The sequence below is a fragment of the Mercurialis annua genome, linkage group LG3 (genome assembly GCF_937616625.2).
Source record: "Mercurialis annua linkage group LG3, ddMerAnnu1.2, whole genome shotgun sequence".
NCBI lineage: Eukaryota > Viridiplantae > Streptophyta > Magnoliopsida > Malpighiales > Euphorbiaceae > Mercurialis > Mercurialis annua.
Window position 1 is genome coordinate 62,365,213 of NC_065572.1, and position 21,624 is coordinate 62,386,836.

The window sequence follows — 21,624 nt, forward strand, 5'->3', positions numbered from 1 at the left end:
AATCTGTATATATATTTGAAAATAAAAAATAAAAAAAGGTGATGAATATTCGAGGGTGTGATTCTTCTTTCTAGCTGTGGGCTGGCAATGACGTCATCCATTTTTCATTTTTGGCCTTTTAGATAAGATCAAAGGAATCTGTCCTATTCTTTTTTTTCAGTTTTTTTTTTACTAGTTTTTGCCGTTAAAGTGAGTAATTTTATCCGAATAAATTTTGAGCTGATAGTATTGGTGTGATTTTTAAAGATGATAATATTGTTTTAAGTTTTAACAAGCTTTTTTTGCCAGATAAATAATTAGGATAAAGGAGTAAAGAGCTAATATTAGATTAATTAAGTTAATAATTGTGTTGGAATCTACTACTTTTGTTCCTTCGGATATCCATTCATTCATGTTCAAGTTTTATACACATTAATTTGTTGGAGTGCATAATTATAGTTTAGTTGGCATAAGGATAAAGTTACACTACTTCTCCTTTTCTTATTCTACATCAGTACTCCTTCCATTAGTAACGAAATTAGAAATTCTAATTTTAAAGAAATAATTATAAAATAGTTTAATTTTTATATTTTAAAAAATTTATTCTACATTAATATACTCGAAAACTTCGAGAAGGCAAAGGCCATCTCATGCCTCTCTCTCCTCGTTACGCAATAAAATTATTCAATCTGTATTATTATAAAATTTTAAAAAATATAATTTTTCATTTTTATTTGATAATAGTTAATAATTTTGATTTTTTTTGTATATTTCAATATTTCACCACAACAATTAATTTATTAGTCGATTTAAATAAAAAGAATATAAAATATAATTCTACATTTGTATATAACTTACAGAAAGTGAATTTTATTTTCTAAATTGGATAAAAGCAATTTATTAGTAGTAATTTGGAGTGGAAAAAAACATAAAAAGAAAATAAAAAAGAATGTATCGTAAAATGGAATATACCTGGGATTTGGCAAGAGAAGAATCTTGCGAGCATGCATCAAATACTGGCCACGCGGCGTACGATTAGGTAGCCAACAAACATAATAAACGTCTCTTATTTTTTTAAATCTGACCTTTCACGCTTTCTAAAGGCCAACTTTATCTCCTCTCTACTGTCCTTCCTTTTTTCTGGCTTACTGCTCCCTCCTTTTAAGGTTGGGTGAATCATTGTTGTTTCTTACTCTCTTTCTAGGCGCGTGATATTATTAACAACACATATTTAAAAGAAATGTGACCGAATAAAAAGGTTAACTTTATCTATTATTGTATGATTTTTTTTAGGATTTTTTGAGCAATATTGAGATGAAAAATAATTTAAAAAATATGTACATGAATACTGTGCTTAAAAATCTGTTATCGTAATCAAAACAAATTACGTTTGATTTTGATGATTTTTAATGATTTTTATATTATTGTATTCAAGTGTAAAAGTCCCTATAAAACTTCTGAATAAAACTCTATTATCGTAATCAAAACAATATTGAGATGATTTTTAAAAGTCCAATTTTTTAAAAAGATCATAAAAATTCCCTATTTTCAGCTATCATCCATAACATTTGGAACTTATATCAACATAATTTCTAACCTTCACTTTCGGCCTGTAAAACTTCTGAATTTCGATTACACGGTGAGTAAACTCCTTCCATTCAATATTTTTGACGCTAAAAAATTTGATGACGTGGCATCTAAAAAATAAAAAAAATAAACTACATTACATATCATATGATACGTCATCTAAACACCCTTAAACGCCTAAAATTTAGACTATTTACCTAATTGCCATCACCCCTAACCCCAAAAACTCCAAACCCATGTTGTCACTGCCCCCACCGTCAACCACTGCCACCTCCACCTCAACATCCAGCTCTTCCCCCAACAACACATAGTTCGTCTCGCCTGAGATGAACCACATCTACTTCATATCAGGTCAGACGAACAGACCTAACAATGTATATGTTCGTCTCACCTCTTTATTCGTCTCACCTGAGACAGACAGATGTTGCTGGAGATAGCCAGGAATGAAGGTGGCCGAGATTTGGATAACGGTGAAGGCAACGACGGCGATGGTTAAGGTGGCTAGGATTAGGGTGGTTGAATTTAGATAAATATCTTAAGTTTTAGTTTTTGGATTTTAAAGGCATTTTAGGTATTTTAATTTTCAAGATGTTATAATGACATGTCATGTATTTTAATTTTATTTTTAGGTGCCACACCATCGAGATTAACGGCGTCAATACAAAATTGGACAAAAGGAGTTTATACTGGCCATAAGAACAAAACTCATGGGACTTACAGACCGAGAATGAAGTTTAATAACTATGATGATAGAAAGTCATGATGCCAGGGACGATAAGTGGAAATAAGCCTAAAAATCAATACAATGTTTATTTTAAAACTATATTTCATACTCTTTTTTCTTATTAATTAGGAGATTTCAAATTTAAAACAGTTTATTGGTAATATTTTTTTAGGGCTAATGATAGGTTAAATTTAAATTTTTCATTACAATTTCATTTAATTTTTTTAAAAATAATAATCTACTTTAAACATCTCGTTGTAACTTAAGCCATTTTTCAGCCTATTTAATTTCATCAAATTTTCACCTCAACACAATATATATCATTTTCTTTTTGACTTTTTGGTCATTTTTAGCTTCAAATATGTTTATTTTTTACTTCAATCATCAAAAAAGCTAGATAATTTATAATAGATTTTGCCGTTATTTTTAATTTTTTTAATATTAAAAGTTAAATTTAAAAAATTGATTTTACTAATACGTAGTGGATTTATAAATTCAACTAAAAGTTGGAATAATTAAATTGGTAGAAAAACAAATTTAGCTAAAATTACAATAAAATGATAATAATAAGACTATTGTGACATAATTAGACTAGTGTGACATAATTAATTGGCTAAACTATCTGTTTAATTTTTAAAATTATAATAATCCGTAAATTTGAATTTATTTATTAACTTGATCAAAATCTAAATTTAAAACCTAAAAAAATCGGTATTTTTAGTATAATTTAACAGATAGTTTAGTCAATTACGAGGAATTGCATAGAATCTAGCCATATATTGGTCTACATGAGTTTTTTTTACTAGAAGTGTTTATTAAATATATGCACTTTAATATTTTATTAATAATTATTAATGAGATTTAAATTTTAAATTAATATTTAAATTATTAAAAAATATTTTTGCATATGACATTTTTTTCAGTTATTAAATTATAAGTTTGTCATGTGATATTGTATTTTCTACCGGAGTCAAATTTTAAAATACGTGTTATATTTTTTTTTTTATATGCAATGGAGATGGTCTTATGAATAATAAAGAAAAATGAGCACATGAGACCTAGATACATATGTGAAGAGGCCATATAAATATATTTTTGAATAAAAAAATCACTTTTTGTCCATAATTTTAAATGACCAGATTTGTCCGGTTTAGATAAAACCCAGATTTTTCTGATTCAATTTAACCGGATCGGATAGCTGACCAGTTACTGTTTAACCTGGTCTGACTGACCGGTCGGTCCAATTGTAAAAACACTGCTCGACAGCCAAGCAAAGCCATAACTTTTTATGAATGGATTTAACTTTAAATTCTAAAAATAATAGAGATAAATTTGCCAAAAAAATAGACACAATTGTTAATAGAATGTCGTTATAATTTTAAACTTGCCTTGCAGTTCTCAAATTCTGCAGATAGATTTGAACAGCAAAAGCACTATTATTAATTTATTATTATGGTAGATTATTAATTATTTAGAATATAATATTCCAATGGAAGGTCAAGGAATGAAATTGGTTATTATGATTAAACAAAAAAGCTGCAATTTGATGTAATTAGGTTCTTTAATTTTATTATTCTAAAAAAAAGGTACTTTAATTTTATTAATTGTTATCAGATTAGTTTATTAATTGTATCAGATTAAAGCTATGTAGTTTAATAGAAAAAATTAGTCAATAATTGTCACGTAATACAACTAATTTAATTTAACAGATGTATATATATATTAAATTATTATTTTTAAAATCAATATAAAAACTTTTCCATAACTCAAGATTTGAAATATGATGATCTAATATATTTTTTTATTATTAGAGAGAGAAAACTCTTGTGAGAGGTAACAAACCAACGACTTAATCATAAATCCGCCTTAAATTTTTTTTTAAATTAAACTATAATTAATCAAATTAATAAATTTGATAAAGTTTTTAAATTGTTTTAAATCATTATGCTATTTGTCTAAAAGTTAAGGAACTCATTTTTTTATTAAAAAAAAAAAGTTAAAGGAGCTAATTATCCCACGTACAAAACTAATCTAACAGAACCTTTGAGGTTAAATGAAAAGGCAAAGGTCCAATCCATTTATCCTAAAGTTATAGGACACTAAGTACAGATTAGGATTCATTTTATATACCATGTTTATTGTTTTTATTATCTCCAAGGTTCATCATATTTGAATAATATTTTACTACTAAATTGGTCTGCCATGTTAGGAAGGCTTAGTTGAGCAAATTTTGGCTGAATTAGGAGATTGATTTGGGGTTATGAAAAGGTACTGTTATTTAGGGTTGTCTGCCCTTTATGGCCTGCCCTTTATGGATTTGTTGAGCCAGTCTTTTATTAGACAATCTTACTATTAATATTTAATATTAATAATGAGTATTAATATTGTTATTGGGACGTATATAATTGAAGTGGCGGATTTGAGTAGAACAGGTGTGAGTTTGGCCTTTTGCCCTTTTTATCATTAATCCTCATCACCATACTAATCGGATCAACATGAATCAACATGTTCAACTTATAATATATTAATATGAGCATGGAATATGCGGATTCTAGTACTATTAATGTTAATATTAATATTAATATTAATATTAAGAAGATGAATTATATTTAATTCTAAAGATTATATTTTACTTATTAATCTTTTTCGATAAATTAAGGAAATGTCATGTTTACTATAGAATTGATATATTTTATCTTCTTTCATAAAAAGAAAATCAATTGTATTATTCAAATTAAATAAAAACATAACTAAATTTAGGCGATGATGTTCATCTTATCTGTAGACATCAATTCCTAACTTCTATAACTACTTGAAATTTTTATAAATTTGGAAAAGATAAAGAGATTAATTTGTATATATTTGTGCATTGTAGAAACCAGATGAAAAAGTTGATTCTCTCTTATAATCCGGCATAATTTTGGTATTTACCCAAGCATCATTCTTGGAATATTATTTTTCATGATAAATATGAGAATTATGTCACCACTTTCGTCACATTTGATACATTTGTCATGCAATCTTCGTTTTCATGACGAAAGAAATCACATAAATAAAAAAAGATTAAGTTGCTTATGCTGTTGGCAGTTGCATGCCTAATTAATTTTTGTTCTTTTTTTTTATCGTTTTAATTATCAGAATATGAGTGCTAACCCATAAGCCAATTTGGTTATCGTGGCCAGTCCATCAGTTAGTCCAAAGTCAAGTCACGTGGTAGATCACATGTCAATAAGTCTTAGTCTTAGATCACTGGCTTTCCCTTTCATTTCCTTAAATATATTCCATTCATATACCCTCCGGTTTTAATGTCAAGCCGGGGCTAGCTAGCCCATATAGAGGTAGCCATGAGCCGGTTCAGCCGGCGAACCAAATCGGCTAAACTGGTCGGAATTGTGGGAAGTTCACAATTTATCTTTACTATATTTTATCATTTACATATTTATTTATTTTTATTATACTATATATAATTAATTATTAAAATCTATTCTTCCATATATATATATTAGTCAAATATTTGTCTCTCATTTAATTTCATCCTAGCCTCTCTTCTCTCCTTTTTTTCTGAAAAAACCCTAGCCGTCTATAGCTCTTTATTCGATTCTTCTTCGACTGCCGTCAATGGTTTAAATAATGCCATTGACGTCATCCATTTTTTTATGTTATTTTAATTTCATATAGTATAATAAATAGTAAAAAAAAATTCATTTTTTTCTTGAGGGATTAACATTTATCGACGAAGCGCAAATCCAATTCAAATTTTCATAAATCAAGAATCGAAAATAGATTAGAAATCTTTCAACAACAAAGATGAAATCGTTCATGGGCTATAGTATTTTTTTTATTGTTTTAGTATTGTATTTTGTTTTGAGAATTTATTTTGTCCTTTCTATATGAAGGGTTTGTTGTCCTTTCTGTGTGAAAGGTTGTTGTCCTTTCTATGTGAAAGGTTGTTGTCCCTTTTTTACGAAGGGTGTTCATGTGTTGGTTGTATGCGATGTCACAGCTGTAGTTTCTAATTTCATAAATCAGTTTACAGGTGATGGTGAAGATTGAGCGAAGACGGCACTTTATTGGCGAAACAGTTAGATAATTTATTTTTTATTTTCGTAAGTAGATCTGCGAATCAGACAGCATGTTTCATGTCAGGTCATCGGGTTTAATTTTCGAATTTTCCCGAATTTCTTATAAATGTAACTTTTTCATATTTGATTAATGAAGTTTGATGAATTCTCAAAAAAAAAAATTAAATGTTCATCTTATCTATTCTATTGCTTCATTAGTTCTAAATTATTAATAATATTATCAATTATCTAATAGAATGCATTTCGTTGAACAATATTAATTTATTATTTTACATTATATATCAGTCAAATATTTTTATTGTTGGATTAATTTTAAATATTTAATTAAAAATATTTTATTATAAAAGTATATTTAATTCAATTTTTTTTAAAACAGCTGGATCTGTAAACCGAAACCAAAACCGGCTGGTTCTATATTCCTTCAAACTATGAACTAATAGTTTTGAACAGAAACTTTCAGCTTATGAACCGTGACCCGCTCTTTTCAATTAGTAGCAAAATGATAAAATTTAGAGTTCAAATTTATTGATCAAGATATTGATAAGTCAATTTAATCTTATATATTTAAGAGAGTTTGTTTCTTATAGGCCAACCTATTTTCTAAAATTTTAATTTAACTTTTTCTTAATCAAATTTTATGTCTAATTTTTCAAATTTAAACAACTATATTTTTTTATCGACTGCGATCAAACTCCAAATAAATATATGAAGTCGGAACGGGTTTGAAAAATTGATCTTAAATAATTATCATAAACTAATTTTAAAAGACATTTTTAGTAAGGGTGGTTCTATTTACAGAGCAAGAATTGATAGTTACAGAACAAATTTTCATATTTTTACAAAATTATCCTTCTTTTGTAAATAAAAGAGATATGAATTCATCATAAATAAGAGTGAGTTTGTCATAACAAAAAGATTTGCTCTGTCCTTATCAAATCTTACTCTGGAAATAGCACCACCCTTTAGTAATTCTTCCAAATTAGTAAGCCTATAAATGATGATAACAATCCCAAAATAAAGGCCCATGAAACTCTAATGAGCAAAAATGTGAAAAAGCCCATTCTTTCTCGACATGCTTTTGGTATTTTTGGCAGATCTATAATCGATCACTGTATCACACTAGAGACTCCAGGCGTATCCTAATCTAATTTGTTAGATGTGTATCGTACGAATGCGTATTCCAATTTCTATGCTAAAAAGGCATTTTTACAACCCAACAACGTACGTCCAACTTTCAATTCAACACTCAAAAACATTGTTATTATGTATCTCCAACAACCCTATTTAATTTCTTGATTGACTTGACCAAGCTAACTAAGGCAGATAGATTGAATTAGCTACAGAAATATTCAGATCGAGCCAATCTTTTCATTTCTACTTATGGGACAAATCAAATTCATTAGATAAATGAGCTAAGGATCCAATATGTTTCTGAACTTATGATTCAAGATTAAACAAGTCACTCTTATTCATTTTGATCCATTTATTTATTTAACCTCGAGTTACAAGTTTGATTCAAGATTGGGAACAAAAATAAGAATGAGTATAAAAATGATTGTTTGATTCAATAAATTAGTGTAGTAATAACAATGAGTAGGAGCATACAAATTTCAAAGGCTTAATTACAAAAAAAAACCCCACCTTTTATTTCCTTTTCAAATGCACTCTGACGTTGCAATTTTGTCAGCTGCACCCTAATTCACACCTTTGGTTTTCAATTCCACCCTCAAGTACTAAATTGATCTCTTTTTCATTGAAAAAAGTTAAAATAAGTCATCCATTTTTAACTTTTTATATGGAAAAGAGTTCAAACGAGTACTTTATAAGGGTTTGTATGAATTTTTTCCGAGTAAAAAAAGTCCAATTTGATTTTGAGGGTGGAATTGAAACCCAAAGGTGCGAATTAGGGTGCAATTGATAAAATTGCAACGTCAGGATGCAACTGAAAAGGGGCTAAAAGGTGAGGGGTTTTTTGGTGATTAAGCCAATTTCAAACCAAATTTGATTTAATTTAATATGCTTCGGTGCATACTAAATTTTATTAATTGTAATCTATTTTAATTGTAGCCAAAACCCTTTCAACCGTTTTTTACTTCGTGTTTATTGACTGCAATTAAAACGAAAAACCGAAATTGACCACAATTAGCAGAATTAATTAAATGATTTAAATAGAATTGAGATTCTAGTTAAACTATTAAACGTTGAACTTGTTACTAACAAGCTGTAACTCAAATGTTATAAGCGCTGGACAGTAAACTGTCAAGATCGTAGGTCATTTTTACCCACAAGTACTCCCCCTCCCCAATTATAAAAAAAAATGTTGAACTTATTTGATCATTGACCAAACATGCATGCATAAAAAAATGTCTTCAGATAATTTGTTTTTGGTCTATTCCAAATGACATACAAACGGTGATTAATTCAAAGTAGATTTAGAACTCTCAAAGATAAAATTAGTTTCAAACAGAAATAGAGCATTGAGCAAGAGATTTAAAAGAAGATCGAGAAGGTGTAGTAGAAACGGTAATGGTGGCAGCTTCAATTGTTTTTAGGGCGGTCATGTCTGAGAAGAAGGCGGTTGCTTTTTCCAAAATTGCCATTGTTATATAAGAGAAAGTATAATTAGAAATATTAACTTCTTCTTTTCCACATTCATGTCGGAGACGTACTCTTTTTTGCCAATACACAGACATGCGTGAGCTACAGTTCTTGTTTTTTTTTCCTTTTGCTTATGTCATTACAGTACTATTGCTATACACATGAGGAACTCTCTGTAATTTTTTTTTTTTGCATTAAAATCTAATTTGGGAATACTACTATATCCTAATTGAAACCGGATTCACACAACAATTTCTTATTAGAATACTAGAAAAATTCTTTATAACCGGTTAATTTGTACCGTCTTCTATTTCGCTTATATGGAATAAATATATATAGTTTTTTTATTCAATTTATTTATTTGTCGTATGTTTTTTGTTATGGTGTTTAAAGGTTTTGAAATTTTGATTTATTTTTTGAGAATCACAATTGCTTTTTATAAATCAGCCAATAGAGTTAATGAGTTCATTAACCGGGAACAAAACTTCGCCGGTAAATAAACAATCACGATCAAAAAACACACACCAACAATGACATGGGCAATCTGGTTACAGAGTCCACTAATGTGCCGAAAGGCGAAAGCAATAGAACAATCTCCAACTAACATCAAAACAATCATTGATTAATATTTGCATTGGATCAATGGCAGCTTCAGGAAGCTGTTGAACCAAAAATGAAAAAAGACATTTGCATGCCAAAATGAATGATGAGAGCTTTTGCAAGCTCGACATCAATGATACCATGAAAGAAAGAAACCCGAGATTTAGGATTCCAGATCTCATAATTTAGAATTTAGAAATTTAATAATTAGAATTTTAGAGGTTAGGATTTTTAATTAAGAACTTAAAATTTAAAATTTAAAGTATATTACATGTTAAATTCATAATTTAGGGCTTAGAATTTAGGATTTGCAATTTTAGGATTTAAAATTTAAAATTTAAGATTTATTACATGATAAGATTTAGATAGTAAGGATGACCGCGAGACAACGATGATGGGAGGTAAACTTTTAGAGATCCAGAACAAATAGGAAAAAAAAAAGAAAATAAAAAAAGGAAACGTCAATAAAATAAAATAAACATAGGTTAAAAAATGGACAAATGATAAAAAAAGGCCAAATTTTTTATGAAAGTTTCATAAAAGTCATGAAACGTATGATTTCGTTTCAATAATGTCCAATTATGTAATTACTCATGTGGCACATACATGGCGCTGATGTGGCATTGCCACACATCAGGGCCACATAAGCAAAATTGTGTAAGTGGACAAAATTAAAATGAAATCATGCGTTTCAGGACAAATTCGATAAAATTGAAAGATTTGACTTTTGTGAAATTTTCATGAAAGTTTTGGACTTATTTAGTCATTTGACCTAAAAACATTAGCAATTTTGTTAGTTATTTGATAATCATAAATGCGCATGCATCCCTCCGTACTTTTATATATAATATAGACAGATTATCCGATCAAACCGATAATTTCGGTCGGTTCGGTTATAAGTTAGGTTCCAACAGTTTGACTTGTGATAAAAAAATTACCGGTTTTCAATTGGATTTGAGGTTTGGGTTATCCATATTAACCGACCGAGTGAGTAATCCATATTGTTTTTTTATTTTTTTTATATTTTTGTCGGTTAAAACCAAACCGACCGAATTATCAAATATTCAGTCGATTTGGTTTTAAATTTTGTTTTTTTATTCGGTCGGTTTGATTAGAGTTTTTGAGCATTTAGTCGATCTGTTAATTCAGTTTTGAAAACTTAGGTTTGGTGTTAACCGAATTAACCGAATACTCACCCCTATTTACAATAGCTTTTAATCACAGTTTATAAGAGTTTCAAGTAGTTTCTAAAAATATAATTTACAACCATTTCTATACTCAGTTTTTAAAAGGGTAAAAATAATAATAAGAGAATAAAAATATAAAATTTTAGAAATTGGAATACAAAAAGAAAATTACAAAATGCAATTGTTTTAAAATCTCCTATATTTAAAGGGTTTCTTTATATAAAAAAAACTGGTCAATTTGTTGGTTTTTTTTTTAAAAGTAACTTATTTATTTTTGTCCCCTCTATTTCAAAATTATTAACATAAAAACAACGAGAGATTCTTAGGTAGGCTCAGTCTAACACGTCATCCGTGCACTAGCATATCAAATTATGATACGTAAATAAATAATGGCAATATCATAATTTTGTTTATTATTTTTTACGCTTTTGAGTAGTAATATTATAATAGTGTCATTATTTTAATGACGTATCATAATATGATAGGTTTAGTTCATAGATGATGTGGTGAATTGAGTATACCTAAGAATTTTATTCAAAAAAACATCATTTGGTCTAAGCCAAAAACAATGTCGTTTGACGAAGACATAAAATAAAATAACTCGGTGTTTCTTACGAACAAAGGGTCAACGCGCCCCCTAAACTTGTAACACGGGATCATCTAACCCATTTATACTTGTTTGAGTAACTAACCCCAAAACTCTTCAATTTTGGGTCAAATAACCTATAATTATATTTTTAAAATGTGTAAAATATAAATCATATGCGAGGCCGCGAGGGATGCAAAAAAGTAATTAGATATTTCCCTAATTGTTGCGATATAATTATTCTAAATCTATTATTTTAAATAAAAATATAAATTATGGGGTTATCTGACCCGAAAATAAAGAGTTTTGGGGTTAGTTGCTCAAAAAAGTATAAATTGAGTTAGATGACTCCGTGTCATAAATTCAGGGGGCGCGTTGACCTTTATTCAATTTCTTACTCCCGACTTCAAATCATGGTACAGCCGCTATCTCCCTCTTTCAAAATATTTACTCACAAAATCAAAATATACAGTTACATTATTGTCCCCATGTCCCTTTAATTTTCAATTTAATGACTTGTACATTTTGGTATTTAAAATTTTACTCTATGCTCTTTAAATCCTAATTATTAATCCATGACTGGACAAAAACATAAGAAACAAAGGGTCGACGCGCTCCCCGAACTTGTGACACGGGATCATCTAATCCAATTTATACTTTTTGAACAACTAAACTTAAAAGTTTTCATTTTTAGATCAAATAAGCGCATAATTTATATTTTTATTTTAAAAATTAGATTCAAATAATTATATCGCAACAATTAAAGAAATATCTAATTACTTTTTTACATCCCTCGACTCCGATTTGTATTTACACGTTTTAAAAATATAATTATGGTTTTTTTGATCCAAAATTAAAGACTTCTTAGGTTAATTGCTCAAAAACATATAAATTAAGTTAAATGACCCATGTCACAAGTTTAGATGGCGCGTTAACTCTTTGTTGAAAACATAAACAACCAACAATGGGTGACAAACAAAAAAAAGTATAGAGTGTTATGAATAGTGTGTGAAATATTATGGATGACAAATTCAAAGTTACCTATCTAATTAGGTGAAAATATTTCAACCCTCCATATTTGACATGCATGTAAATGCATTAATTACATGGTGGGTGAAATTGCCTATAAATAGGTTCCATTCCATGTAAAATTTACAAGTGAAAATATACTTACAAAAGTAGTAAAATTCTTTCAAATATTTGCTCTCTTATTGCATTATTAAGTGTCACTAAATATTCATTAGTTTAGTCTACAAGCATTATCTATATTATTATTAAATTTATAACATAGAGGTAATTAGACATAAAATCATATAAACCCTAAACATAAAAAACCCTAGAGCCAACCTATTAACCTAGTACTTTTTAATTGCTCTTTTGATGGACTATATATGAGTTGAAACTTTATAAGCAAAAAGAAGCATACACTATAATGGGATATGGTCGAACAATAAAATCTTTGATGGGACTCAGAGATTTTATGGCTATGTCTAATCATAAAGTTGACCCACAACACCTACTTTGTTCAAATTTAACCATAAAATTATTCTCCATCTTATACAATCAAATAAATTTTACAGTCTTCCGATAAAATAAAATTTTAATTATGCATGTTTGTACATATAAAATTTGTTTAAGTGTTTTATGCTTTAAAATAAAAATTTAATGTACAATTTAATATTTAACACTATATATTTTTCTGTATTTATTCACCCTTTAAAAATGGATTGATTATACCAGTGGAGATTGGTCTAAGTGGTAAGCGGCTTGCTATCGTTTAAGAAAGGTCTCGAGTTCGAGTCTTGTGAATGCAGAAAAACTCCACTGGCAACTCACCCACCATGCCATGTGCGCGACGCGTGTCGGATCCGGATTAGTCAGAGCGAAACCCTGGAAATCGGATGAGCTTACAAAAAAATAAATGGATTGATTATTGGCGTAATGGTGTCTTTTCGGAGATCTATCCAAATCTTTTAAAGATTAAAAATCTATTTTCATTTGATCAATTGCTGAAAATTCATTAAATTGTTTGAAATTATATAACTGCGACTACATGGCATGTTAAGTAGGTATAAAGTATGGAGAAATTCTTAGGTAGGCTCAGTCCACCACGTCATCCGTGGACTAAACCTATCACATAATGACACGTCATTAAAATGATGGCAATCTTGTAATATTACTACTCAAAAGTGTAAATAAGTAATAAACGAATTTACAAGATTGCCATCATTTTAATGACGTGTCATTATATGATAGGCTTAGTCCACGGATGACGTGGTGGACTGAGTCTACCTAAAAATTTCTCGTAAAGTATGAAATTGAAATTTATTTGAACAATATAGCATATCAATCGGTAATTCTTTTTCTTTCCAAATTTCAAAAAAAGTTACACATTCAATTATCACATGAAAATTTGGTAATAACACGAATTGGAAAAGATTTTTAATTCTTAAAAAATTTAGATAAATCTACAAAAAGATCGAATTTTTTTGATTTTTTGAAACCTGTAAACCTTGATTGTTTTTCATTATAAATACACGAGGTAAAGTTGAGTTTAGGAATAGTGATAGTATTGTCAATATTAGGGTCGCTAGGTTAGAAATAAACATGTTATAGTAACAAAAGTGGAGAAGTGATTCAGTGGCACACAGTCTCCATCTTCATGTGTTCTGATCAAGTCATCCACTTTTGCCTGAACGGGCAGATAAAGAGTGAGAGTGAGAGTGTTAGATGTTTATTGTGGTCAGAAAAGTGGAACTCAAAGACAATGCACCTAAGACAAGAAATTAAGAAAAAGTGCTTTCATTTTATAGAAGGAATCGAACATTTGGATTTTGTAGAGAAACATTAACATATTTTTATGAGCTTCACTTAGATATTAAGTACTTAAGGTCACTAAATTTTCTTCTACTTTTAATTTAATTTACTTTACTTTGATTTATTTATTTTAGTAACTGAATTTTTTTTATTTTATCAGTATAAAATCATTTTTATAAATTTTGATTCTATAAACAATTATTTAACACAATTGGTCTTTAATTTCAATTTATAAGAAGAATTACTTTGATTTAGAATGTGGATTATGTGCTAAAAATAGATTTAAATTGATGACTGAATATATTTATGTTATTTATAAAATTGGCGAATCATAATATTCTAATTATTTTTTATTGGCAAATCATAATATTCTAATTATTTTTAAGGATATAATTGATTAAAATTGTAGATATAAAAATTATTTTGTCATTTTATAATTTTTAGTGAAATTCTTCAACCCAAAAAATTTCTCACAAAAACTTACTTTACTAAATATGGACTAGATTTATACAAGAATTTTGGAATATGCATATATAAGTAGCTAGCTGATAAGTGTTAGCATACGATCTGTGTTAGTGTTAAATGTGTTGGTACGCTATTCTATGCATCTTTTCTATACTATCCTCCTTCTTCAGCTTTGTCTCCTCCATTCATCCCAAAACACCTAAAACCTAACAAAATTCTCCCCAAAAAACAAGTATTATCAGATCAAATTTCTTCACAACAAGGCCACATTTTTCTTCTTAATTGCACTTCTTGATCCTCCTTCAACAACTTATTAAACCCAAAAATCATATTACAGTCTCCACCACCATGCAAACTCCTTCAATTACTTACATATCATCCTCTAGTGGAAGTGTCTGTATAGAAGCTGATTGTCAAGAAGATGATGAACATTCCCTCTTTCTTACGCTTGGACCTCCCGGCCAACACAATAATCTATCGAGTACTAAACACCGCACGAAAAGCTATCGATCTGAGGAAAACCCTAAGTTTCATGAGCAAAACCCTAATAGTACTGAAAGTGGTGTAACCGTAGCTCTCCATATTGGTCTTCCGACTCCAACAACACCAGCCATTGAAGCTGCTACTGCTCTCTCTAACCCTAACCCTAATGATCACTTTGGCTCTCTAGTTCAAGGACAGTACTGGATTCCTTCTCCAGCTCAAATCCTTGTCGGCCCTACCCAATTCTCTTGCGCTGTCTGTAACAAAACATTCAACAGATTCAACAATATGCAGGTTTTAATTCCTCCATAATTTTGTCATCTTGCTTCTCACCATGTAATTTCATAGTATTTCTCCCCATCTTTTTTAATTGGCATAGTGAATTTATGTATCTAAAACTATAATATATTGTCCAAAAAAATTAGCGGACTAGACTGTCAAATTTTATAGAGATATTTCTATCAATTTATTCATAGTTGTGGACAAATTATATTATTTTGCCTCACTAATTATATTTATCTTAATTTCTTATAGTATTTTTAGTGGGGAATTGAAGTGCTGTTTTTTTTTTTTGGTTCTTTCTTAAACTTGAATCTACTCTTAGATGCATATGTGGGGGCATGGATCACAATATCGAAAAGGGCCCGAATCTTTAAGAGGAACAAAGCCAGCTTCTTCAATGTTAAGATTACCATGTTATTGCTGTGCTGAAGGATGCAAGAACAACATTGAACATCCAAGATCAAGGCCATTGAAGGATTTCAGAACTCTCCAAACTCATTACAAGCGTAAACACGGCGCAAAGCCATTCGGATGCAGAAAATGCGATAAACCATTCGCAGTGAGAGGAGATTGGAGAACACATGAGAAAAATTGCGGTAAGCTTTGGTTTTGCATTTGCGGTTCTGATTTTAAGCACAAAAGGTCTCTTAAAGACCATGTTCGTGCTTTCGGAGACGGACATGCTCCACATACGGTGGAAATTTGTTCGATTGATGAAGATGAAGACGAAGACGATGATGATAATGATGATTATAATGATAAGGATGATGATGATAATAATGGAGTAAGTCAAGGTAATAAGAGAAGTGGTCATAGTCATAGTCCAATGTTCTATTAAGAAGAAAAAAACATAGTCTAAAAATGGAAGTTAAAGTAGTGATTGTGATTAAGAATTGGCAGTAACTATTTTGGTGTTAGGTGTATGTGGGATGTGAGAGATAAAGGAAGAGAGAAGATGAAGACAAACAGAACAGAACAGTATAGTGAAAGGCAAAAGTTCTATATAATGCATTCAATGTTGGAATTAAGTGCTCTACTTCAATTATCTAATTTAAGAAGCCTTCTTGTTTCTTTCTTTTGCTTTTCTTTTTGTATTAAATAGGGGTAAAGTTTTTTGTGAATAATGAACTATAAACTCTTTCAAAAAAACAAACAAACTATAAACCATTTTACAGAACAGTTATTAATGTTTTACTTTGGCCTAATGGTATTAAAAAAGTTTTGAAAATATATTCAAACTTTCCAAAAGTTGTAAATCCATTCTAATTAATTATTTGGCTAATTCGTTTGAAATCTATCCAATTTTTTTAAAAACGATTTGGTATTTTATAAAATTGATTTATCCGAATTATGTAGCATCTAATAGTCAATTTCTTTTCTTTTCAATTTTGAAAAAATTTCACATATATTGTTGCTATTGTAAGCGTGATTAAATCAATTTTGATAAAATGGATAAATTTGAAATCATTAGGCCTTTTACATCAACTAGATATAATCATATCAATACAGACTTAAAATCACTTATGTTGCTATGAATAAGTTGAATAATTATATAATTTTCATAGTCGTATAAGCTATTGTTTATATGAATTATTACTAAATTAGTCTTTCATTGATATAAAAATAAAAATCCAGTTATCAAAATATATAAAATAAAATAATGATAACCATTTAAGTGTAAATGATCAACTTGTTTTCTAAATTTGTGACTCGAGGCCAAATCACTCACTCTCGGGCATTTTGATCAATTTTTAACAACTCTATGTTTTAGGTTAATTAAAGACAAAATTATACAATATGAATAAATTTAAAATCCGAAATAACTCATTCATTCTTAATTGACCTAAAAATCAAAAGAACTATCTTTAATTAACAAAAAGAAATAGATAGTATCGTCATTGATTGATCAAAATGTGGCTGAGTCTGCTACTTGACCCCTAATAAAAAAATTCAGGAATCTGATTAACCCTTTGCTCGGCAACGAACCTTATTAAATAGGTCAAGTAAGTGAAAAAAATATATGAGCAAGTGAGTGCAGATTTTAGCAGACATGAAGACATGCACAGTAGAGTCACAGATTGTACTGTTCACAGCTATGCAATTTGCCATAGATATAGCGTACTCTTTTTCTCTCTTCCTTTTATTTCTCTGTCGCACACACACAAATATAAATCTGCTAATTAGCTTACACATTAACAAAAAGAGACCAAAAAAGTTCAGCTTCGACTACCACTACTACTACTACTACTAACACTTTTTAATTTGTCAGTCAGATCAACAGATATATATGTATGGACCACTTTTTTTTTTTATTTAACTCTTTTTAGGGTTTCACCCAAAGTTCTTGCTTTTTTCCTTTTCAGACCAACTACAAACAGATACTACGATACATTTTTTAGGGCACTCTATGTTTTACCTGCTTGTTTATGATATTTTTTTATTGTATTTTAAGCCCTAATTATGTAGCTCTTTCTTATACTGTTTATTACCAGCACCTTCATCATCATCATCATCAGCCTTTTCTTTTAGGAAACCTGTGTTGCCATGCATGCATGGATTCTGGTTTCCACACACTTTAAGATTTTTTACATGCATTTATGGTTTAATAGCTGCCATTATTACTATTACTTGCTGACAGCTTTAGCTTCTTCAATAGTTGATTGCATTACTAAATTTAAGATCCGAAGAACCTGGTTTATGTTTTTAAATATTTATATTCACTTAATGCTTCGAAAATGTGAAACCATGAGATTTTCTTCATTCCATTTTCTTGTTACTATCACTGCTCACCCTTAAAAATTGGGTTTTAAAGTTTAGCTATATATAGCCATTGTATTTATTGTATTATAAGCTTCTTGCAATACTATCGGTGGCTAGTACCCTCGAATAATTAATGGATTAAGAATTTATTAATTTATTGAATATTACATAAGACGTTATGCTGATTTTTAAAATTTTATTAATTATTAGGATTATTAATTTATTGATGCAACTAAGATTAATATATGTATGTATTGATTTGCATCAAAAGAATGTAGACATTAGTCACAATATTGTAGTAATTATTAAACAAAAGAATGTCGAGTTAAATATTTTTGTGGTTTCCGAATTATGACAGTTTTATAAATAGTTATCGAATTATAATAAATAAAAAATGATTATTAAACTATAAAGTTTTTACAAAATTATTACCAAATTATAAAAACTTATAAATTGGTCACTATAAACTGCAATTGTTTTACAAAATAATTATCGAATTATAGATGTGGACAAGAAAAAGTTTTATAATCATGCAACAAGCCGATGGTCATTTTATAGAAATGATATAGTTCGGTAACTATTTTATTAAAAAAAATATAGTTAGTAACCGTTTTATAATTTATTATTATTCAGGAATCGTTTTATAATTTTTATAATTCGGTAACTATTTTATAAAAATGACCGCAAACTGATTTAATGCTTATACATTCACCAAATGGATTCATATAGCTAGGCACATCGATAAATTTTAAATTTCAATTTAAAGCTTTTTTTTATATAATTAAAGAAGAGACGAGATAATGGTGGTCGTCTGATCCAAGCGAGATCTGTTGCGTATAAGGGTTCCTCCACAGCAAGAACAGCCGAGCCAATAGCCATCAAGGAAACCTTGGGCTTGAGCTGGTTAAGGGGAAATCAGAATGTTATCTTTGAATCCGATGCCTTGGACGTTATTTTTGACCTCTGTTTGCCTCTAAAAGCAGGGATTGATCCGATAATAGATGAGTGTAACACTCTAGCAAAGCAATTTAATAACTGACATTTTATTTTGGCGTAAAAAGGCCAAACCTTTCATAAAAGTTTCACAAAAGTTCTGACCTTTCAATTTTGTCGATTTTGGCCAAAAACAAATTATTTGGTTTCAATTGTAGCCAACTCTCAATTTGATTTCAATTTGCCTATGTGACGCCTATGTGGCATGCCAAATATTGAAAGGTCAGGACTTTTCTGAAACCAAATAATTCATTTTTGGCTAAAATCGACAAAATTGAAAGGTCAGGACTTTTGTGAAACCAAATAATCAGTTTTTGGCCAAAATCGACAAAATTAAAAGGTCGGAACTTTTGTGAAACTTTTGTAAAAGATTTGGTCTTTTTACAACATTTGGCCTTTTATTTTTATAAAATGGTCTGCGAATGGAAATCATGTGCATTTGTTGGCGCAAGCCTCTCGTCCTATGTCAAGAGCAATAATGGTTTCATAACTTTCCGAACAGTGGTAATAGTTGCAGGCATCTTGATAAGAGGTCTCGTATTCGAACCTCACTCTCCCTTCCTAATTATCAAAAAAAACTATGGCATTCCTTACGCATGTTATTGCTTCCGTTATGACTTAATAAATTGACTGCTTTATTCTAAAAAAAGAAAAGAAAAGAGATGAGACTTGTGGAAAACATTAAACTCATGATTTAATAAAATACTGGTTAGTACTTATATTATTTTAGCTTTACCTCGTTTATAATTATATGCCACCCATAATTTATTCATAATAAAATAAAAATAACACCATGGCCATCGGTAATTTTTGTGAATCAGCTAGCCAGACTCTTTTAGTGCATACTTGCTAATAAAGCCAGTATATATATAGTTACTGCCTAGATATTCCCCGGTGATCGGTGGCAGAAAATCTGTGTGCAATTACATATATGGAGTACGTTCATGTTTGCAATTCAAGGATTTAGATCTGTGACCTCATTGCCCAATTTAATTTTGTTGGTTTTTACTTGGTTGTATAATTTTGCCAAAGTTTGAAATGTGCAATTCAGACGATTTCTAAATCTAATTTCATTAAGAGGATACCCGCCAATTTTTTTCTTCCCTTCTATCTGTTCATATCAAGAATAAATGGCAAACACTTAATAATCAAAATGACAAGTTATATGTGCAGACTGCAGACTTTGATGTGGGTGCGAAAGCGTAATTAAATTTATCGAAGAAAAGATGGATCGCTAAGTGACATAACGACAATTTTGTTGTTTTGCCAAAGTTGAAGGGGTGTGATTTAGGCGATTTTTTGACCAAATTTCATCGTTTGTACTTCCAAAATGACAATTTATAACCGTATTTTAATATTCGGGATGACATGTAGATTTTTGGTGCGAAATATAAGAAGGATTACAACTGCCTCTAAATGTATGTACTTCGTCGGGGCGGTTTAAGGCTATTCATTTTTTAGGCCAAACAAAAAAAAAACTTTAGCTTTTATCCCCTTTTATTGATGTTGGCAAACTCGTCTTCTACCATGAAAGACAGATAATTCGTTTTAAATTATGGAAGAGAAGCAGATCTGATTTGCCTTCCTAATGACGAACCCAGAGCAGGTTCGGCACGAGGAAGACGAACAGATTTTCAAAAAATAAGTTTTTGTTTTAAAAAATCAATAAGTCAATTATATATTTAAAAAATAATTTAAATTTAATAAAATTCAATATAATTTAATTTGAATATATCAATTCATTAATTAGGAATTTTTTTTTTAATATACGTTGGAGTCGGAAAAAAGTAGGCGAGGTCGAAAAAGTGTGGTGGTGAATTCTTTTTTGATATTATAATATTAAAATAAAAATCGAATAAAAATTTATTATTAATTTTTGAATTTATAAAAGAGAGGGATTTTTTGTTATTTTTATAATATTAAATGTTTTTTAAAAAATATGTTAAAAATAAATAATCAAATTGGCATTTTTTAAGTGAAAAAAATGGTCAATTTCATTTTCAGGATGGAATTAGAGTCTAACTATACGAATTTGGGGGCTAATAATTAACCATGACACTTCAATTTAGAAGGTGCTATCATAAAACCTCCTAAATTTTTAAAGCATTACTAAACCCCCTAAACTTTACCTAGTGAACCAGTAAACCCCTTTTACCCCAAAATCGCTCCAAAAGACCGCCCCTATCAAAAAAATAACCAAAATACCCCTAAAGTCATAAAAAAATCAAACCAAATTTAAACACACTAACACAACCAAGCAATCAAATCAAACATAAACCAACCATCCAACCAAATCAAATTTAAATCACTTTATCCACCCAACTAAATCAAACTACTCAACCAAAAACCGCCACCCACTGCCACCACCGTTTTCTGGCCATTGCCACCCATTTATCAACGGAAAAAATCCGTCCAAAATTAAATAAATTATAAATAATATTTTACATATTAAATAATTAAATAAATTATTATTTATTTTTA

General features: G+C 29.3%; 1 protein-coding gene across 1 annotated transcript; it reads left to right on the top strand.

Moving 5' to 3' along the window:
• Window positions 1–14,741: 14,741 nt before the first annotated feature.
• Window positions 14,742–16,445, top strand: LOC126674452 (zinc finger protein WIP6). The gene is made up of 2 exons (XM_050368895.2): window positions 14,742–15,402; window positions 15,713–16,445. Exons 1-2 carry the CDS (start codon window positions 14,974–14,976, stop codon window positions 16,226–16,228), a joined length of 945 nt encoding a protein of 314 aa, XP_050224852.1. The 5' UTR covers window positions 14,742–14,973; the 3' UTR covers window positions 16,229–16,445.
• Window positions 16,446–21,624: the final 5,179 nt, after the last annotated feature.

Coding starts and splice junctions, on each gene's coding strand:
- LOC126674452 (XM_050368895.2), top strand. CDS start 14,974: ATGCAAACTCCTTCAATTACTTACATATCATCCTCTAGTGGAAGTGTC. Junction 15,403..15,712: donor ACAGATTCAACAATATGCAG/GTTTTAATTCCT, acceptor ATCTACTCTTAG/ATGCATATGTGGGGGCATGG.